At 37.9% G+C, this 23,288-nt stretch overlaps 2 protein-coding genes across 3 annotated transcripts in view; one reads left to right on the forward strand and one right to left on the reverse strand.

Annotated features, from left to right (window-relative positions):
- The first annotated feature begins 287 nt into the window (after positions 1 to 287).
- Positions 288 to 23,288, forward strand: part of LOC121385399 — a 39,957-nt gene continuing 16,956 nt past the window's right edge. Inside the window, exons 1-6 of one of the 2 annotated variants that reach the window (XM_041516068.1) lie at positions 288 to 351; positions 2,156 to 2,212; positions 4,984 to 5,109; positions 5,853 to 5,951; positions 6,446 to 6,590; positions 7,921 to 8,348. In XM_041516068.1, coding sequence (XP_041372002.1) covers positions 343 to 351; positions 2,156 to 2,212; positions 4,984 to 5,109; positions 5,853 to 5,951; positions 6,446 to 6,590; positions 7,921 to 8,090 — 606 coding nt within the window. In that variant the 5' untranslated portion in view covers positions 288 to 342 and the 3' untranslated portion in view covers positions 8,091 to 8,348. Of the gene's footprint in view, positions 352 to 2,155; positions 2,213 to 4,983; positions 5,110 to 5,852; positions 5,952 to 6,445; positions 6,591 to 7,920; positions 8,349 to 23,288 lie in introns of those variants that run through there. The other variant, XM_041516067.1, reaches the window with a different exon arrangement.
- Positions 16,665 to 23,236, reverse strand: LOC121385398. Its single transcript, XM_041516066.1, has 6 exons — positions 23,108 to 23,236; positions 21,453 to 21,509; positions 20,606 to 20,731; positions 19,293 to 19,391; positions 17,971 to 18,115; positions 16,665 to 16,907 (listed from the first exon to the last, which is right to left on the reverse strand). The coding sequence occupies exons 1-6, from the start codon at positions 23,111 to 23,113 to the stop codon at positions 16,729 to 16,731; spliced, it is 612 nt and encodes a 203-aa protein (XP_041372000.1). The 5' UTR covers positions 23,114 to 23,236; the 3' UTR covers positions 16,665 to 16,728.

Here is a 23,288-nt window from a genome sequence, read left to right on the forward strand (position 1 = left end):
CCGACTCTAACATATTGTTCTGTATAGTGGGGTGATCTTATAATCGGGGTGGTCGTAAGATCGGGTTTCACTAAATTGGAGACGTCTGGGGGAAAATTCCATTAGCTTGCTCACTCAGGGATTTTCAGGGCATTCCCCTTCGGGTAGGCTTTTGTATGTAAATGACGTCTAGTTTCCACGAAAAAACCCACCCCAAAAATCACGTGTATTGGGCAATCATTCGCTGGATGGGTGCGCATCCGGGTATTGGCAGATGTATAAAAGACAGAATAATTTGCAAGAACTTTACATTGCGAAGAAATCTGAACTGTATCGCACAGCTTTGAACCAAGACAGAAATTGATGATGATGGTAAGACGTTTATATATTATTGTTATTATTATTTAACATTAGTCTAAAATGTATATTATTGTTATGATGATATAAGTAAAATGTTAGTATAAGTAACTCCTTAAAAACATTATTATTTTGGAGGAAATTTGTAATATTCTGTATTGCATACTTTTTCCCTTGTCAACTTTAAAAAGTGGTACTTTTTCAGGTGTGTGTGTGTGTGTGTGTGTGTGTGTGTGTGTGTGTGTGTGTGTGTGTGTCTATCGTTTGTAAAACAAAACTAGAATACCGCCCAGCTTCTGAGAGAGAGAGAGAGAGAGAGAGAGAGAGAGAGAGAGAGAGAGAGAGAGAGAGAGAGAGAGAGAGAGAGAGAGAGAGAGAGAGAGAGAGAGAGACAGAGAGAGAGAGAGAGAGACAGACAGACAGACAGACAGATAGACAGACATACAGAATAACGTGTAACTATCTTAAGATATCAGCTTTATTCTTCAAAGGTTAGAATGGCAAATGCCACGAGGCTCTGTCAATCAGCATTCGCTATTCGGACTGAGCATGATAAAGCCGATATATCTTTAGACAGTAACCGATTATTGTATTTATTCTACAATCCTACGTAACAGGAATGAAATGAACCCAACTGATTTATTTCGCAAATTTACCATTTTTCAGAGTTATCTGTCCTCGAGTGATGAATGCATTGTAGCCTACAACATATATACACTAAAACAAACTGTCCATAAATAACAACAATTTATTTCTTATTTTCTATTAAAAATTGTCTTTGAAACGTGTGGATTTTTTTTGTTTTTTTTGTTGTTGTTGTTTTTTAAACGGCCTCGGTGGCGTCGTGGTTAAGCCATCGGTCTACAGGCTGGTAGGTACTGGGTTCGGATCCCAGTCAAGGCATGGGATTTTTAATACAGATACCGACTCCAAACCCTGAGTGAGTACTCCGCAAGGCTCAGTGGGTAGGTGTAAACCACTTACACCGACAAGTGATCCATAACTGGTTCAACAAAGGCCATGGTTTGTGCTATCCTGCCTGTGGGAAGCGCAAATAAAAGATCCCTTGCTGCTAATCGGAAAGGGTAGCCCATGAAGTGGCGACAGTGGGTTTCCTCTCAAAATCTGCGTGGTCCTTAACCATATGTCTGACGCCATATAACCGTAAATAAAAATGTGTTGAGTGCGTCGTTAAGTAAAGCATTTCTTTCTTTCTTTCTTTCTTTGAAACGTTTTTCAAAAATTAAAACCATCAACTAGAAATAAAAGAATAAGTAACTTTGAACAATACAACATATCTTTGCTGAACACAACTAGCGAAAAAATAGTTCAGTTCCAAAAAGCTATATTTTCTGTCAGGGACTGAAAATATAGAAATGTATCTAGTCATCACACCTTGCCACTATATATGATTATTGCAGATAAAATAGTTTTACACTCAATAAACTGGAGATCTCAAATCCAACTTATGCTCCATATTTCTGTATAAAAGGTGTAGTTTTCAAAGTTGTATAATGTCCAAAAATATTATAATTATTTAATTTAATTATTTATTTTTTATTTCAAAAACCCAAAGTTATGTTTATTCTGTTAAATAGAGAATACAACATGAGTGCCAGTTAGATACCATTTATCTTACAAAGAGTTGTTCTAACTAGCGAAAACGACTTGGATACGTATATATATACTAAAATTAATCGTAACGTTTGGTTTGGTTTGTTTTGTTTTTGTTTGGGTTTTTTAAATTTATTTATTGTTGGGATTTTTTGTTTTTTTTTGTTTTGTTTCTTTGTAAATAATAATTATCTCCTTTTTTTAGAATCTGGTGATCGTCTTAATATCATTAACCCTGTTCCAAAGTTGCTTGGCAGGGGGGGGTAAGTATTCGTTTATTCACTCACTTATTTCACTTTATTATTATTATTATTATTATTATTATTATTATTAATATTATTATTGATAATAACAGACCATGCCCGATTTGTGGAGATGAGTTAGTGATGTTCCAATTATCCATTATAATCACAAATGACATCCAATAGCCGATGATTAATTCGTCAATATGCTCTGGTGATGTCGTTAAACAAAACAACATTAAATGTTAATTACCAATGTGATAATCGACTATAACAATTCATAGTGATTGTGTGGGGAAATATTAACTGTAGTTGCTCTTACAATTAATACTATTTTGGGGTTGGTGCTTATTTGCATGTGTACATAAAGAAAAGAAAGAAATTAAACTGGCGAATATCTAGGGGTTTGAGAAAGGGGGAGGAGGGGTTTTTTTTTTAGGGAGGGGGGTGGTTAACAGGTTCTTATTTTTCGCCTTCATGTCAGCGGGGGAAAAAAGGGAACTTGACAATATAATTTAAAATGTTCATATGTCCATATAATTTTAACCGATTGTGTAATCGGAAGTTGATCCGTTAGAGTTAACCGAATATAACCGATGATTGATTAAGAAATCCCAAATCGATCCCCAATTGGATGTCTAGTCATGTTCTTCATAGACGCGTGTGCAGGTGGGGGGTCGATGTCACCCTCCCACACCCCCTCCGACTCAAGCACATTTTCTTTAAAGAAAATTAGCTTGAGGGTGGAGTGGTTGTTGAACTTGCTTAAATATATTGCTGTGCTGGTCTCCTCATTTTAAAATTAAAATCCTTCATACCGCGCGGCATTGGTTTTGATGGGGTGTAGTTGTTATAGGATATCAAACGAACTTCCATTTCACGTCATGTTTAGGTGACAATGAAAATTCTTTCACTAGGGACATAAATATCATATGGAATGGTAGCGAGATGAATATGCTATTTATTACCAGTAATCGATTTATATCACGAAACTCGTTTGATTGACGTTTCGTTAATGTTGATGTGCATCAATCGAATGACGTCATCATATGGAAATTTGTTTTGTTTAAAAACACCACTAGAGCACATTGATGTATTAATCATCGGCTATTGGATGTCAAACATATGGTCATTTTGACAGTCATAGAGATAAAACCCGCTACATTTTTCCATTAGTAGCAAGGGATCTTTTATATGTACCATCTCACAGACAGTATAGCACATACCACGGCTTTTGATATGCCAGTCGTGGTGCACTGGCTGGAGCGAAAAATAGCCCAATAGGTCCATCGACGGGGATCGATCCTAGACCGACCGCGCCTCAAGCGAGCGTTTTACCACTGGGCTATGTCCCGCCGTCATCATATGGCGGGATAGTGTGACGTCACACTTCACGTTCCAGTGGAGCGTAACACTTTGATATGTACCAAGATAGTTTTATTCCTATGGGTAACGAAACAACCAGTAAAAGCTTACTGCAGGGCGGGTACTTTCAACGTACGTCGGTGCGGGACGTGGCTCAGTGGCAAAGCGCTCACCTGATGCGCTCTGGATCTGGGATCGATCCCTGTCGGTTGGTCCATCGGGATTTTTCTCGTTCCAGCCAGAGCACCACGACGACTATATCAGAGGCACTGGTATGTGCGTCCTGCCTGTAGGATGGTGCATATAAAAGATGCTACTAATAGAAAAATGTAGCGAGTTTCGTCTCTAAGACTATCTATCAGATTTACCAAATGTTTGATATCCAATAGCCGATCATCAAAAAATCAACGTGCTATAGTGGTGTCGTTAAAGAAAACAAACTTTAACTTTACAAAGATTAGATTTATTCCCCGTTCCAACCAGTGTACCACGAATAGTATAAAGGTATTGCCTTTTCTGTTTATAGGAAATTGCATATAATAGATCCCAAGTAGCTTTTCCGGTAGGAATAGCCCATCTCTCTCTCTCTCTCTCTCTTTCTCTCTCTCTCTCTCTCGGCTCTCTCTCGCTCCTCTCTCTCTCTCTCTCGATCTCTCTCTCAGCACTTATCTGCTTATCGATCTATCTCTATCTCCTCTCTCTCCTCGCTCTCTTTCTCTATTCTCTCTATACGAACAGAGAGGCTTGCTCTATCTGGCGTGCTCTCTCGATCTCTATAGCTTATCTGCATTATTTTCTCTATGCTCTATCCTCTCTCATTCTTTCTCTATTCTCTCTTTATATTTCTCTCTGCTCTCTTTCTCTCTGTCTATCTCATTATTCTCTCTCTCCGTGTCTCTCTCATTCTCCTTCTCATTCTTTTATTCTAGCTCTTTCTCATTCTCTCTCTCTCTCTCTCTCTCTTCTCTCCTCTCCCTCTCTCTCTCTCTCTCTCTCTCTCTCTCTCTCTCTCTCTCTCTCTCTCTCTCTCTCTCTCTCTCTCTCTCTCTCTCTCTCTCTCATTATCTGCATTATTTCTCTCTATCTCTCATTCTCTCCTCTCTCATTCTTTCTCTCTCATTCTCTCTTTATATTTCTCTCTATCTCTCTTTCTCTCTGTCTATCTCTCATTATCTCTCTCTCTCTGTCTCTCTCATTCTCTCCTCTCTCATTCTTTCATTCTATCTTTCTCATTCTCTCTCTCTCTCTCTCTCTCTCTCTCTCTCTCTCTCTCTCTCTCTCTCTCTCTCTCTCTCTCTCTCTCTCTGTCTCTCTCTCTCTCCTCTCCCTCTCCCTCTCCCTCTCTCTCTCCTTTCCACTCCCCCGCCTCTGGTTCTGAAGGCCTTGCTCTAGCCGTTGCTGTATTCATCGTTTCGTTTTCTTGCAGATCTTCGATTTTACAACAACTGGACTCGACGGAAGTGAATATGAGGAATTCCGCCAATCGGACAACTCGTTTGTGGTCTTGAAAAACAACGCAGAGCCAACAAGAGTAATCGAGGACGCCAACAAGGTTAGCAATTTCCGGTGGTTGCCATCTTGATTTTGTTACGCTTCAGCATCGTCGTCGTATATTGGGGGAGGGGGGGGGGGGGCAACCCACTATTGGTGGGGACCCATACCATGTATGTGTGTATGTATGATTTTATAACATTTAATGCAGTTAAAAAAAAAGTTTGATAGGAAGGAGACATTGCCCTCGTGGCACCTTCCCCCCTCACTACGACATTGCGTCTTAGTCGTTTTCTTCTTCTTTTTCTTCTTTGTCTTCCTTTTTCTTTTCATCTTGTTCTGTTTCTTCTACTTCTTCTTGTTTTCTTCTTCCTATTTTCTTTATCTTTCTCTTTCGATCGACCGTTCAAAATTGCGCCAACTTCCTTAATCCAAAATTGCGCACTTTTTCTCTTTGGCATTATTCTTTGCTCCTTCAAAATTCCATTTTGACATATAGTCTTAGAAAGGAAACCCGCTACATTGTTCCATTAGTAGCAAGATATATTTTATATGCACGATCCTACAGGCAGGATAGCACATACCACGGTCTTTGATATATACCAGTCGTGGTGCACTGGCTACACCGAAAAACTGCCTAATGGGCCCACTGACGGGGATCGATCCCAGACCAACCGCACATCAAGCGAGCGCTTTACCACTGTGCGTCGTCCGGTCCTAAGACAGGGAATAAATAACATATTTAACAAGTAACATATATGGTAATACATATTTTTATACTGCTTGTATATTTATCGTGTCTAGGGAGTCTGGATTCTGTTTTTCTATAACAATCAAGACTCGTGTTTCGTTCTGAAAATGACAGAGGAGCAAAGAATGGAAGTCAACAGGACAAATGGAAAGGTTAGTATTATCATAAGAATTACCTTTATAGCATCATCGTCGTCATCATCATCATCATTATCATTATTATCATTATCATCATCATCATTATCATCATCATCATCATTACCATCACTATAGCGATGATGATCTTATTGATTCCCTTATTATATGTCAGTTATTACGTATTCACTTGACCTTTCTGTTGACCAATCAAATTACTGCAGACACAAATCTGCCACCAGCTAACTATGATTACTGTTAACGTACACGCACACGCACACAGGCACGCATACACACACACACACACACACACACACACATATATATATATATATATATATATATATATATATATATATATATATATATATATTCACACACACAAGTATGCATACACACATACACAGAAGTACATAAATGCATACATACAGACAGACACACAGACACACAGACAGATATACACTGTGTACATTTATATTCATGTAATAATTAAATTATGTTACGCATTTCAGAAAATATTCTCTAGTGAAATGCTCGAAAACTTTGACGTCCAACCAGCTGACCCCGTTGACCCCGAAATTCAAGGTCAGTGCGGTGCCGACCGGAAGGTCATGAATCTCATCCCAACAGAGGACGAAGATTCGATGGACGAAGAAGGTACATCATTAACATAATTTATGTCATAGCATCGGTGGTAAAAAAATCCCCCAAAACACACACAAACAAAACACGAATGTAATGGAATTATAGACCAAATTAGATTCACTATTGACGGAGGAAGGTCTGTACTTCATACTAAGTTGTAATGTTGGACTGTTATCAGTTGGTGCTGAATTGATTGTTAATAAATTGGCATTATGGCTTGAGAGGTTTGGTTGCCATGGCTATTTCCTATTACTGTTCCCTAGTTTCTTTCCAAGAGTAAAATAGCTTATCTTGATCCGTATTAATTCGCTTATAACTCGCTTATAACTGTCTAATGTTCTTGCTACTAGCGGGTTTTCTCTCTTAGACCACTGTTATTATTACTAGTATCCGAAACATGTGTATATAAATTAGTGTTTGAGCCCTCATAGAGATATCATTCCTTCAGAAATATTTTAATATCGATTTTTGCTCATTTATTATTAGTTGCGGGTTTTGTTTTACCTTATTTACGCAATACTGAGGCAAAGTGTATAATCTAAAACCTGAAACATATGTATACGTTTGAGGAATACTCCTCTTGGATAGAACTCCCTGTGGGATAGAACTCCCTCTTGGATAGAACTCCCTATGGGATTGAACTCCCTCTTGGATAAAACTCTCTATGGGATAGAACTCCCCCTGTGGACTCATTTCCTGATTGGTTTTTTTCCTGTCCCAATCAGTGCCCAAGAACTGATATGTCAAAGGCATTGGTATGTGCTGTTTTGTCTGTGGGAAAGCGTATATAAAAGATGCCTTGCTGCTAATGAAAACAAAAAATGTAGCGGGCTTCCTCTACTTAAGAGGGGCGGGACGTAGCCCAGTGGTAAAGCGCTCGCTCGATGCGCGGTCGGTGTGGGATCGATCACCGTCGGTGGGCCCATTGGTTCAAGCGCGCTGTCCTGGACACACGCCTCATTTATCTCAACTGTCTGTCTAGGACAGTGGGTTAGTTGTTAGTGGTTAGTGAGAGAGAAGAAGGTATAGTGGCCTTACACCTACCCACTGAGTCGTTAAAACTCGCTCTGGGTGGGAGCCGGTACCGGGCTGCGAACCCAGTACCTACCAGCATTATCTCCGATGGATTAACCATGCACCGAGTGGTCATAGCTCTAGTGGTCCATTATTATTAAGCAGTGGGGCTTATTTTAATAAGATTGGGTACGGCGTTACGAATCCAGTACCTATCTGCCGTATAGTGTATATGTCCGATTGCTTAGCCACCGATGTCAATGCTATACTCTAGCAGTATCGTTAAACAAAAGTCAAGTTTGACCACTGTATAATACATCTGTTGCAGGTGACGCCATTGTGAAGAGAGCGTGCCGCCCAGTGATCCGGTGCACCATCAAGCTGTACCGCATTTGTTGCAGAAGCCGAACGAGGTCATGCCGCTTTGGAAGGATAATCATCCAACCAAGAAGGTGTATCCTGTTCCGAATCATCCACTGCAAACCCCTTTGTATTTAGCTAAGAAATAAAGAAGTGCACTCAGTTTAAAGTGATAGACTCTATTTTTTAAACACAACATTGTTGTATGGCGTTGTTATAGCGTCAACAAGTCTCAGTCTTGAGTATAAAGTCTTTGTATTTTGTTTTCCCGTTATAATTCGTATAAAGTCAACGTAACCTTTAGCACATCCTGTCCATCGATTTTGTTTTAATAAACTGTCAGACTTATATTTTATATGACAAGTAAATAATAATAATAAAGGTGTTTCACAGCGATTGATGAGTTTTGTATTGTTTTGTTTTGATAGAATCTAATTATTTTGGTGTCTAAAATATGATTATTTCAACACGAGATAGTTACGGATCACACAGATAATGAGAGAGGAAAGCCGCTGCCGACTCGCAGTGGACTATTCTTTCCGATTAGCAGCAAGGGATCTTTTATATTCAGCATCTCACAGACGGGATAGTGCATATCACAGCCTGTGTAACACAAGCACTGGCTGAAAAGAGAAATAGCTCAATGGGCCCACCAATGAGGATCGATCCTAGACCGACCACATGTCAGGCGATTGCTTTACCACTGGGCTACGTTTCGCCCTTCCGTCCACCCCCTACCCCACACACACCAATCTAGAGTGAATAAAAAAAAATAAAGACACCACTAGAGTACATTGATTTATTAATAGTTGACTATTGAATGTCAAACATTTGGTAATTTCGACATAGTTGTAGAGAGGAAACCCACTATATTTTCCCATTAGTAGCAAGGGATCTTTTATATGCCCCATCCCACAGACAGGATAGCACATACCACGGTCTGTGATGTACAAGTCGTGCACTGGCCCCACTGGGTTATTTCTCGCTCCACCCAGTGCACCACGACTGGTATATCAAAGGCCATGGTATGTGTTATCCTGTCTGTGGGATGATGCATATAAAAGATCCCTTGCTGTTAATCGAAAAGAGTAGCCCATAAAGTGGCGACAGCGGGTTTCGTCTTTCGATATCTTGAGTGCGTCGTTAAATAAACTATTTCCTGGCTGGAACGAGAAATAGCCCAATGGGCCCACCAACGGGAATCGATCCCAGACCGACCGCGCATCAAGTGAATGTTTTACTACTGGGCTACGCCCCGTCCCTAAAGTGTGCGAAAATGTACTACTTTCAAATAGACTGCTCTTATTGAAAACAGCATTGATAGCTTTTGTATATACTTTTCCATATACGGGGCAGTTGAATTAAAATTAAAGTTTGTTTTGTGTACTAATACCTCTAGCACGCAGTGATTAAATCAATCATTGGATATAGGAGGGGCGGTGTTTAGGTCACTCGGGTGAGTGCTCGCTTACGGTGCTTGCGTCGAAGGATCGAATAACCTCGGTGGATCCATTCGACTTATTGGCTTTTTCTTGTTCCAACCAGTGCAACAGAGACAGGATAGTACATACCACAGCCTATGTTACACAAGCACTGGCTGAAAAGAGAAATAGTCCAATGGGCCCACCAATTGGGATCGATCCTAGACCGACCACACATCAGGCGATCGCTTTACCACTGGGCTACGTCTCGGCTCTTCACAATCACGCCCCGTCCCCCTCCCCGATCTAGAGTTAATGAAAAAAGTTTGTTTCGTCTAACGACACCACTAGAGCACATTGATTTATTAATCATCGGCTATTGTATGTCAAACATATGATTATTTTGACATAGGCTTAGAGAGGAAACCCGCTTAATTTTTTCAGTAGCATGGTTAAGGACCACACAGACATTGAGATAGGAAACCCGCTGTCGCCACTTCATGGGCTACTCTTTTCGATTAGCAGCAAGGGATCTTTTATATGCTCCATCTCACAGACAGGATAGCACATACCACGGCATGTACAAGTCGTGGTGCACTGGCTGGAACGAGAAATAACCCAATAGGCCCACCAACGGGGATCGATCCCAGATCGACCACGCATCAAGCGAACGCATTACAATTGGGCTACACTCTACCCCTGGAGTAAATGAGAACATTTACTACTGTCACATAGACAACTCTTATTGAAAAAAAAAACCATCAACAGATTTTGTGTATACTTTCCCATATACAGGGCAGTACATACCACGGCACTTTGACACACCAGCCCTGAAGCACGGGTTGGGTTAGGAAGACGCCCAAGTTGAATCAAAATTAAAGTTTGTTTTGTGTAATGACACCTTTAGAACGCAGTGGTTAGTTAGTCATTAGATATAGGATGTCAAGTATTTAGGATTTAGCTCAGTCCGGTGAGTGCTCGCTTGAGGTGCTTGGGTCGAAGGATCGAACCGCCTCGGTGGATCCATTCGACTTATTGTTTGTTTTTCTCTCGTTCCAACCAGTGCACCACAACTGGACAAAGGCCGTGGTATGTACTTTCCTGACTGTGTGTGGGGATGGGGGCTAGGCGGTACATTGGTACGTTAGTATCCTTTCTGAGGGTCGACAACGTGAAGCATTGGTTCATGGTACATTGCTATGTCTCTCATTGATGTACAAGGTGGTGTTTACTCTTGAAATTAAAATAAAGATGTCGGTAAACAGGTGATTTCTGCACTTTATTGGAACAGACTATAATAAATTTTGATCAACGTGTCAATTTCATTGCTGTTACAATATATGAGGGACTGTTTCTGATGACAGTTTACCCCTATTCCTCTCCCAAACAAAATATTTGTAGACATTTATAAGTAATTTGTAAGCAAAACTGTCAAGAACCATTTTGAGTTTGTGATCTATTATACCGGTGTTAAAGGTGCTATCTCAAAATTGCATAATGACAGCTATTGCAAATCATGTTTTTATTACATTTTGCTTTAACTTTTAAAGGCTACACCTTAACTATATGCCCATAAATGATTATAGGAAAAACAATTCTAGTAGAAAATACAATTTTATTGAAGAATCTTTATCACAAACAGATGCTCATATATAACTATGATATAGCACCTTTAAGTTGTTGCAAAATTGTGTAAATTTCTAATGTACTAATATTGAATTTATATTTACTAAATATGCTGGTCATAATTAATAATTTATGCTGCAATTCAAAATAATCAGTTAACTTAAAGTTATAAATGGAAACTAGAATGGGGCAGTACACAGTTTAACCTTCTCGGTATTAACTTTTCCATTAACCTAGAAGAAATTATTGATTTAAATTATAATCCCAAGATTCATTGGTCAGTGCTATAAAATCATTCATTTACAACCTAGATAATTTAAATGATGACGTTTTTATAGCATTAAAAAATCCTGTTCTTCCATATAACTTAAAGGTTTTGTTCAAAGATCAGAAAGGTTGCAAACATATATATGATTTACTGAACGCTCAAACCACTATTCCAAAATCATAAATAAAATATTCTAAAGAAGGATATATCTGTGATATATATGACTGGGAAAAATATTATATTCTACCCTTTAGATCTGTCAAAAGCACAACATTATCTTGGTTTCAGTATAAAATCATACACAGAATTCTTACAACTAACAAATTTCTAAATATGATTAATTATATTGATTCTAATGCCTGTAGTTTTCGCAACAAATCACCTGAAACCCCTCCCCCCCCCCCACCCCCACCCCCACCCCCGCTAGCTACGGCCCTGAGCACATACCATGGCCTTTGGATGGCACGACTGTTAAAGAGAAAGCAGTCGTGTATCCCCTATGGAGCATCAATCCCACAGCCTATATCACCTCAGAGATTTACTATTGATATACATCCCACAAAAAAGGGGTGAGATGTAGCCCAGTGATAAAGCGCTCGCTTGATGTGCGGTCGGTTTGGGATCGATCCACATCAGTGGGCCCACTGGGCTATTTCTCGCTCCAGCCAGTGCATCACGACTGGTACATCAAAGATTTACTATTGATATACATCATAGACATACATAGACAGACAGGCAAACAGACATAGACATAGACGGACATACAGACATAGACAGACATAGACATACAGATATAGACAGCCAGACAGACATGCATACAAACAGACAGACAAACATAGGCAAAGAGGCAGACAGACAGACATCTACAGACAGACAGTCATAGACAGCAAAACATAGTCACACAGACATAAACAGGCAAACAAACATTGACAGAGAGACAGACATAGACAGAGAGACAGACATAGACAGACAGACAGACATAGACAGACAGGCAGGCATAGACAGACAGATGACTATAGACAGACAGATAGACATAGACATACACACATAGACAGGCACACATATACAGACATAGCCAGATATAGACAGACAAACATAACCACACAGACATAGACAGGCAGACATACAGCCAGACATTGACAGACAGACAGGCATCGACAGACAGATGACTATAGACAGACAGATAGACATAGACATACACACATAGACAGGCACACATATACAGACATAGCCAGATATCGACAGAAATAGATAGACAGAAAGGCACAGACAGACAGACCTAGACAAACACAGAGACATAGAAAAACATAGACATGCATACATAGACATATACATAGACAAACACATATAGACGGACATAGACATACACAGACAAACATACAAACATACAGACATAGACAGACAGCTATAAACAGACAGATATAGACAGACATACATAGACACACAGACAGACATAGACAGACACAGACAGACAGATAGACAGACATAAACAGACAGACAGACAGACATGCATACATACAGACATAGAGAATTAGACAGTCAAACATAGACATAGATATACATATACAGACATAGACACACATAGACAGACAGAAAGTCAGACAGACATACCTAGACAGATATAGACATACCTAGACAGATATAGACAAACATAGCCATATAGACAAACATAGCCATAGACAGACATAGACAGAGACATAGACAGAAAACAGACATAGACAGATAGACAGACATAGACATACAGGCATAGACAGAAATATATAGACAGACAGGCATAGATAGACAGGCAGAGACATATACAGACATAGACATGCAGACATAGACATAGACATGCAGACATAGACATAGCCAAACTGATATAGACAGATCGACAGACATAAAGAGACAGACATGCATACAGGTATAGGCAGACAAACAGATGTAGACAGATAGACAGACATAAACAAACAGACATGCATACAGATATAGACAGACATAGACAGATATAGACATATAGACAGACATAAACAGACATACATACATACAGACATACAAACATAGACAGTCAGACATAGACAGACATAGACAGACAGAGACATATACATACATATACAGACATAGACAGAAAGAAAGAAAGAAAGACAGATATACTTAGATAGACATAGACGGATATAGGGAGACATAGCCAAACAACACACTCAGACATAGACAGACATACATAGACAGACACACAGACAGACAGACAGACATTGACAGAAATACATAGACAGACATGTATAGACAGACAGATAGATAGACATAGACAAACATACATACATAGACAGAAAGCCATAAACGGACATAGACATATAGACAGACAGATAAAGAAAGACATACATAGACAGGCAGACATAGACATAGACAAACAGATATAGGCAGACAGACGGACATAGAGAGACAGATATAGACTGTATGTGTGTGTGTCTGTGTGTGTGTCTGTGTGTGTGTCTGTGTGTATGTATGTATGTGTGTGTGTGTATGTGTGTATGTCTGTCTGTATGTATGTATGTGTGTGTGTGTGTGTCTGTGTGTGTGTCTGTGTGTGTGTATGTGTGTGTGTGTGTATGTATGTGTGTGTGTGTGTCTCTCTCTCTGTGTGTATGTATGTGTGTATGTGTGTGTGTGTGTGTGAATGCGTGCGTGCGTGCGTGCGTGCGTCGGTGCGTGCGTGTGTGTGTGTGTGTTTGTTTATGTGTGTGTGTGTGTGCCCCCCAACCCCACGTCTTTCTGTATGTCTGTCTCTCTATCTCTCTGTCTGTATGTATGTATGTATGTATGTATGTATGTATGTATGTCTCTCTCTCTCTCTCTCTCTCTCTCTCTCTCTCTCTCTCTCTCTCTCTCTCTCTCTCTCTCTCTCTCTCTCTCTCTCTCTCTCTCTCTCTCTCTCTCTCTCTCTCTGTGTGTGTGTGTGTGCCCTCAACCCCACGTTTTGGCACCTTCCTACGCCACTGTCTCGCAATGGTTACCTCATCAGGACATTGATACATTATAAAAACTAAAGTATGATGTTCCATTGGACAAAATTAATTGCAATTGTCGATAATGTGACTACTTTTAATACGAGTTATCAGAGACGTCGGAAGCGCTGTAGTGTGGAAAGGGGCATTCCTCTCCACCAAGAGTCTCACTGCACAGATGTCATCTGCTACTGAAATTCATGTTAAATTTGTTATATTTAAATGATGACTACTAATATAACGTATGTATGTATATATAGGTTGCATAGTACCAAAGAAGAGAGTTCCGTGTCAAAGTTTGATGTGCACCGTCAAATATTTACGGAGTAAAAGCAGTTGTGGGTGTGATTGGTAGTAATATGTGACATTGATTATTTGTGCAAATACTATTAACGATTAACAATAAATAAATACATTTTTATTTGTTATACAGTTGTTATGCAGTATATACCAGAGGTTGAAACTAATGCGGGGTACCCCGAAAAAAGGAACTGCAATTTTCAGCAAAATTGACGGTTGCTATTAAAAACATTAATTAAATCTCTTAAATGATACATGACCCCCCCCCCCCCCCCCCCCCATTTTCTTGCAGGTAGATTAGATGTGAGGTGCCACACTTTCTATTGCTGTACTTCCTGGGTGTGTTGTAGTGGTCTTACACCTACCCACTGAGTCGTTGAAACTCCCTGTGGGTGGGAGCCGGTACCGGGCTGCGAACCCAGTACCTACCAGCCTTATGCCCGATGGATTAACCATGACACCGCCGAGGCTGGTTACAATTCTATGATCTTGGCGCTGTTTAGTTGTAGTCAAAAGGGAACCTAAGAATAGTTAAAACTTTGTTTTGTTAAACGACATCACTAGAGCACATTGATTTATTAATTATCGGCTATTGCATGTCAAACATTTGGTAATTTTGACAGGCATAGATAGGAAATCCGCTACATTTTCCTGTTAGCAGAAAGGGTTATTTTATATGCACCCCCCAAACAGACAGGATAGCACATACCACGGTTGTTGGTAAACAATTGTTTTACCTCTCACTGCCTTACTCATCTTTGAATGCCATCGTATTCCTTTTCGATCTAACACCTCCACATCCCAAACATTGTCTCTACGATTGCAACAAATGCTTCTCTTGTGTGTCTATATGTGTCATTCCATTCAACCTTTGCTGTAGGCTTAGTCCGGGTTCAGCGATAGACCCCCCCCCCCCCCCCCCAACACCACCAGCTCAAAACTAAATTTGTTTTATTTCAATATATGTTATGAGCGAGTGTGTGTGTGTGTGTGTGTGTGTGTGTGTGTGTGTGTGTGTGTGTGTGTGTGTGTGTGTGTGTGTGAAAGTCTTTTCTGTTTTGTTTCTTCTTTTTATTATTATTTTTGTTAAATTAGTATTATTATTAGTTTATTTTTTTATTTTATTTTTTATTAATATTTATTATCTTGATTTAGGAGATAACCGGCAAATGTCATTTTTGACCGAAGGCATTAGCTTGATGTCAAAAATGAAACATTTGCGGGCATTAAATAGACAATAACACCCGCAAATCTAAAAACTCCATATGGTTATGTCCATTGTAAACTGAATCGTTTTTCTACAGAACTAACTGTATATTTGGCATTTCTTGAAAAAAATACCTCTTTACACTGTTTGTATTTAAATCTTGAATTTTTATATTGCTGTTGATCATCACTTTATGTGTTTGCATTACCATAGTTTGACACCCAATAGCCGATGCATTTTTCGTACTGGGGTGTCGTTAAACATTCATTCATTCATTCTTTCATTCATTCATTCCTATGGTCATGGGTACCTTTTCGTCAATAATTCACATTTAAGAATAATAAATCTGGTTTTGGAAACTGATTCCCTCCCTGCAGTATACATACGTTTATAAATGTTTGATATAATTTAATAAATAATCCAAAATTATCCATTATGTCTTTCAAAGAATGAAATCGGTATGGTTGTAAACTAAAGTGCTTAACTTCATGGTGGTAACATCAATTCATTATTTGTGTAGATTTGTGGAAATGTAATCATGATTGCTAGACAACGTATTTGCAATCATAATCGATTACTTTCAATTATCTTGTAAACGTAATCGTATTCGTAATCGTGACAGTCTGAAGTAATCGTAATCGATTACTTTTGTCAAGTAATCGCCCCATCTCTTATATATATATATATATATATATATATATATATATATATAGATATATATATATATATATTATTTGGAAGCATGGCGCAAAACGCCTGGAAACTTTGTTCACCAGTCTGGATCTCTCCCACCCCACCCCTACCCCCCTGTACACCCCCACCTCCTAACTAAACAACAACAACCAAACAAACTACAAACAAACTACAAAATAAACAACATCAACAAAAACAAACAAAAAAGAACAAACTGTATGTGTTTACATCACAAGACGAAATAAAGTTAATTTTATTCACAATGTTTTAGTTTATCTTTGATTTATACACACACGCGCGTACAGTGGATGAGGCGATATAAAATGCACTTTTTGGCGGGAATTCGGATCGTCACTTTTCGTGTTCGAATCACACACGTTGTTTTTCTTCTGCAGCAAAGTCGGTACAGTTTGATAGTGCACCGCAGTTTCCGGGTACAGGCTCGTTTCACTATGTCGTCGTCTGCATCAAAGAAAGAAAAAGGAATTGTAAAAGTTATTTTTAATGTCATTGAGTACATTGATTTATCAATCATCGCCTATTGGATGTTAAACATTTGTTAATTTTGACATATATCACATTTTTCCATTTGTAGCAAAATAGCTTTTATATGCACCATTCTACAGACAGGATATCACATACCACGGGCTTTGATATAATAGTCGTAGTGCACTGGCTGAAACAAGAAATATGCGTCATAGTTTGGTCGATATATTGCATAATGTTTTAACCACATATGTTAACATTGTCGCCTGTAGAATTTTATTTGGTGTAGAACAACCATATAGTACACACGACGGCCTTTGTTACACCAGTTGTGAAGCACTGGCTGGAACGAGAAATACCCCAAATGGACTCACGGACGGGGATAAATCCTTGACTGATCGCGCATCACTGGACTACACCCCGCACCACCACCACCACCCACCCACCCCACACCCACCCCCGATTAGTAGAATTATCCACTGAATGAACCAGACGTTGTCATGGAATTTTTATTTATTTGAAGTGATTAACTGCTTGTCAAACTCAGATAATGGGTGGCCATTAAAGACATTACTCTATTGATACCATATACATCCACGTGCTAAATGGTTCTAGATATTATCGTCCTTGAACTAGCCTCAGTGAGTGGTGGCGAGCGTGAGCGATAGCCCCCGTTAAACAGCGAGTTCTGAATGTATTGTGTTGTGTAAAGTCAAGACTCATTTCATTCTACTTTGCATTTGTAACGAGTTTTATTTATATTCATTTTCATCGCTAAGCTGTCAAATTTACAGAGAAACTTTTAAAAGTATTCAAAAACCAAACCAAAGTTGTAGGCCTAAAACGAACAAAAAATCCCCGGTCACTTATTCGTATGTATATGAATAATGACGTTTGACCATCCCGGTACTCGTGAAAAGGTATTATTACGTGTAAGAAATGAATCAGGTGTCTACGGAATATGTACTAATATGTACTAATATGATTTACATCTTAGGAAAACCATTTTCTTCCAGGTGAATAAATTATGTTAATGTACCTTTAATTTCTGTCGACTCATCTTCTTCTTCCGGTATGAGATCCATGACCTTCCGGTCGGCGCCACACTGACCTTGGATGGCTGGGTCAACGGGGTTTGACTCTTTGACATCGAAATTTTCCAGCAGCTCGTTTGAAAAGACTTTCTATTAAAAACAATAAATAAATAAATAAATAAATAAATAAATAAAGATAAATTTGAATATTAGTTACAGTGATGTTCCAATAATCGATTACAAGCAAACAATTATCGGTTTTGTTCTGGCTACATTGTTTTCATTAGTAGCAAGGGATCGTTCGTATGCACCATCCCAAAGACAATATATCACATATCACGGCCTTTGGTGTACCAGTCGTGGTGCACTGGTTGGATCGAGAAATAGCTCAACGAGCCCACCAACGGGGATAGATCTCAGACCGACCGTGAATCAAGCGAGTGCTTTGTCACTGGGTTGCGTCTCGCTACCTAGCCATTTTAAAGGTCAAATTTTAAGGGTTCATTCCAGTGAACACGAGAATAGAAATGTTTTTCATGTTAAAGTTATTTTAAGTCGTTCTGTGATTGAAAGTCGATTATAGTCTACGTTCGATGGTAAAATTTCAAAATGTCCCATCACTAATTATTAGTTATATCACCACGTAATTAGAGAGAAATGATGTCTAATGTTGTAGTAGTAGTAGTAGTAGTAGTAGTAGTAGTAGTAGTAGTAGTAGTAGTAGTAGTAGTAGTAGTAGTAGTAGTAGTAGTACTGGGGGCCAACCCATACTATATATGTTTGTATGTATCTATGTATGTATGTATGTATGTATGTATGTATGTATGTATGTATGCATGCATGTATGCTTGTATGTTTGTATGTATGTAGTGATTTCCCTAGAAATTTGGCAAGGCACGGTAGACCGAACACTTTTGGGGCATTTTCACCATTTTCGGGGCACTTGTTTTTCATAAAAATACACAAAAATTTATTTAAATAAAAATTAATGTAATTTATGTGCTTGCTTTAATAAATGAATGGCAAAAGATATAAAAGGCATATTTTACTAATTAATTAGTGAAAAAGGCTTGTTTAATCTCAGGGCAGCATGGTGCTGATTAAGGCAAGATGGTGCTAGACTATTGAGGCATGGTATTGCACCATGCTAAAACAAGCTAGGGAAAACACTAGTATGTATATATGTATGCATGTATGCATGTATGTTTGTATGTATGCGTGTATGTATGTAAAACATTTTTAAATTTAATACAGTTTAAAAAAGGAAAAACGTTTGATTCGCCCCACGTGCCTCCCCACCCCTCACTACGCCACTGACTAATAGTACCTTTCCATTTGTCCTGTTGACTTCCATTCTCTGCTCCTCCGTCATCTTCAGAACAAAACACGAATCCGGACTGTGGTGGAAAAATAGGATCCAGACGCCCTGCACATATACAATATACACGAATATTAAGCTGTATAAATATAGGTTTAATCAGGGCTCGAATTTAAGAATTTTTCTCCACCGGCAATTGTTTTCGTAATTATCATGGCTCAAATGACCCACAGACGGCAATTTTGACTCTTTATAAAATGACTTTTTGAAGCAAATTAACATGACTGAACAGTCATTTGATGTATGTAGACCTATTTCCAATGTACACATGTTATACACTGGCAGATAGTGTACATCAGGTGTATACATTTTCACATCGTTAAGAAGCTTTATCGACGGTGATGCTCACGACCTACGGCAATTTATATCTCAACGACGGCAATTGACGTCGGCCCCGTCGTTAAGTTCGAGCCCAGCAGACTGTTTATTTTATATTGTGCTGAAAAGCATCAAAAGTCTTATAACATTCCTATCTGAATTGTTCAACTTAGCCGACGATAAATCTCCATTAAAGCTTTGTTTCCAGAAGGGGATTCCCCTATGCAAACATTCGTTGTTGTTGTTGTGTTGATGATGATATCATTGGTGGTGGTGGTGGTGGAGGTGGTGGTGGTGGTGGTGGTAGGGGTATCTTGTATAGGCGTTTCCTTACTTGTTTAGACATGGGTTTAGGAACTACCAAGACTAGTAACCAAATAAAATTATGCATTATCCATATGGTTAAAAATATCTTGGTACATATCAAAGTGACACGTCCCACAAGAACGCCATGAACACGGTGACGTCATTGATTGACGCAATACAACCTTACAGGGACGTAAACCAAACGAGTTGAGTGATATAAATTAAGATCGATTGTGAGTAATAAATAGGATGCTAAACTCGATAAAGCTCATGACAACTGAAAATTATTTTATTCGAGACATAGACATGACACGAAATGGAAGCTCGTTTAATATCCTATAATTAATTACTTGTTTATTTAATTTTATATTTTTGTTTATTTATTTACACGTATATCTTACACACGCACGCACACACACAGACAGACACACACACATATGCACAGACACACATACACGCATTTTAATTTACATTTTTAGTTTGATTTCTTCTGTTTTTTCTATTTTTCTCTTTTTGTCTTTTCTTCTTTCTTTTTTTTAGTTATTATTATTAATATATATATATATTTATTATTTTTTTTTTTTTTTTTGAGAATAATAATTTTAAAAAAATCTTTATATCGCCCACCGGAAACATACCTTGTTAGCATCCTCGATTACTCTTGTTGGCTCTGCGTTGTTTTTCAAGACCACAAACGAGTTGTCCGATTGGCGAAATTCCTCATATTCACTTCCGTCGAGTCCAGTTGTTGTAAAATCGAAGATCTGTAAGAAAACGAAACGATGAAAACAGCAGTGACTTTGGAAGAAGACATTTGTTATTTAATGACGCACTTAACCCATTTTAACTATGGTTATATTGCGTCAGTCATATTTAAGGATCACATAGATAATGAGAGATGAAACCCGCTGTCGCCACGCAATGCTTTACTGTGTTCGATTAGCAGTAGCAGTATTTTTAGCGTCGAATAGAAGTAACCTCGGTGGTGTTGTGGTTAAGCCATCGGACATAAGGCTGGTAGGTACTGGGTTCGCAGCCCGGTACCGAGTCCCTCCCAGACCGAGTTTTAACGACTCAATGGGTACGTGTAAGACAACTGCACCCTCCTCTTTGTCACTAATCACTAACAACTAACCGACTATCCTTGGACAGATAGCTGAGGTATGTGCTCAGGACAGCATGCTTGAACTTTAATTGGATATAAGCATGAAAATAAGTTGAAATGAAGTGAATGACAAAAATGTTGATCATCTACTGCCACCACCCCAATCACTTTTACTCGATCACAATAAAACGATCTTGAGACATATTGTATAGGTCCCACAAAGTACTCCATCGGATAATCGGTTATACCGGTTATTAGCATACATTTAACACGCAATCAAGCGGATTTAACAGTTTTGTTTTGTTTAACTGCCAAAATGTGGGTGGCTGTGAGGGTTTTAGTTTTTTTTCTCGTTTTTATACAAAGTGGAATGTACTTACCGACGAGGTCAGGGATCGATGACATAGTGTAAGTGATATTACCAAGACAACCAGTTTCTAAAAAAAAAAAAAAATGTTATCAAGTATATGAAATATATATATATATATATATATATATATATATATATATATATATATATATATATATATATATATATATATATATATATATATAGTGAATAGAAATTAAATGTAATAATAACAAGATACTTTTGCTTTTAATAATTGAACAGGACAATTAATTATTTGAAATCTTTGTTTGGCTTCATTTTAGAAATTATTAATATTTAATGGGACCATTTACACTTTACATTTATAAATGAATTATGAGGCTAATGAACATAACAGATCAAAATGTTATTTGTTTTAACGTTATTTCTGGTAAATTGTTATCTTGCAACGGCTGACAAACAGAATTGGCAATATTCGAAATTATGGTTTCACAAAATTGTCTTTCAATTGAAAAATTCAGCAAAAATGTATCTTTTTTTATTATATCGTTTTGCACCACTTCTCTTACATGAATGTCCAGAAAAACCCAAAACCTTATTATATCGTTTTTCATCATTTCTCTTACATGAATGTCCAGAAAAACCCAAAACCTTATTATATCGTTTTTCATCATTTCTCTTACATGAATGTCCAGAAAAACCCAAAACCTTATTATATCGTTTTGCACCACTTCTCTTACATGAATGTCCAGAAAAACCCAAAACCTTATTATATCGTTTTGCACCACTTCTCTTACATGAATGTCCAGAAAAACCCAAAACCTTATTATATCGTTTTTCATCATTTCTCTTACATGAATGTCCAGAAAAACCCAAAACCTTATTATATCGTTTTGCATCATTTCTCTTACATGAATGTCCAGAAAAACCCAAAACCTTATTATATCGTTTTACACCACTTCTCTTACATGAATGTCCAGAAAAACCCAAAACCTTATTATATCGTTTTTCATCATTTCTCTTACATGAATGTCCAGAAAAACCCAAAACCTTATTATATCGTTTTTCATCATTTCTCTTACACGAATGTCCAAAAAAAAAAAAACCTTATTATATCGTTTTGCACCATTTCTCTTACATGAATGTCCAGAAAAAACCCAAAACCGTTTATTAAAATTTCTCTTACACGAATGTCCAGAAAAACCCAAAACCTTATTATATCGTTTTGCACCACTTCTCTTACATGAATGTCCAGAAAAACCCAAAACCTTATTATATCGTTTTTCATCACTTCTCTTACATGAATGTCCAGAAAAACCCAAAACCTTATTATATCGTTTTGCATCACTTCTCTTACATGAATGTCCAGAAAAACCCAAAACCTTATTATATCGTTTTGCATCATTTCTCTTACATGAATGTAGGAAGAAAAAACTGTGTCCAAATTGCAATATACTAGCAACTAGTTCTGGGTATACTAGTAGCCTTCGATAATATCCTAAATTAATTAAAATCAAACAGCCAATCAGCTAACCAAAACAAACAAACAAACAAGTAAACTTGTAAATAAGAAATTACATAAATAAATAAATAAATAAATAAATAAATATTATAAATAAATAAATATATAAATAAATAAATAAATAAATAAATATAAATACACATAACAAATAAATAAATATAAACTAGTACAATCATTCGTACCATCATCGTGATATTCTTCCTTCTCTCTCTCTCTCTGTTTGTTCCGTCTAGTTGTTGTGAAATTTGTCTTCTGTCGGAATTGACAGAAAACAAAATTCTCCGCTCATTTATAGCGTATTCTCAAAGTCCGGGTTAGAAAAATTGTTTTAGTTCAGTATGCTCAAATTAAAGGTTTGTACCG

This window comes from Gigantopelta aegis, chromosome 11 (genome assembly GCF_016097555.1).
Source record: "Gigantopelta aegis isolate Gae_Host chromosome 11, Gae_host_genome, whole genome shotgun sequence".
Lineage (NCBI taxonomy): Eukaryota > Metazoa > Mollusca > Gastropoda > Neomphalida > Peltospiridae > Gigantopelta > Gigantopelta aegis.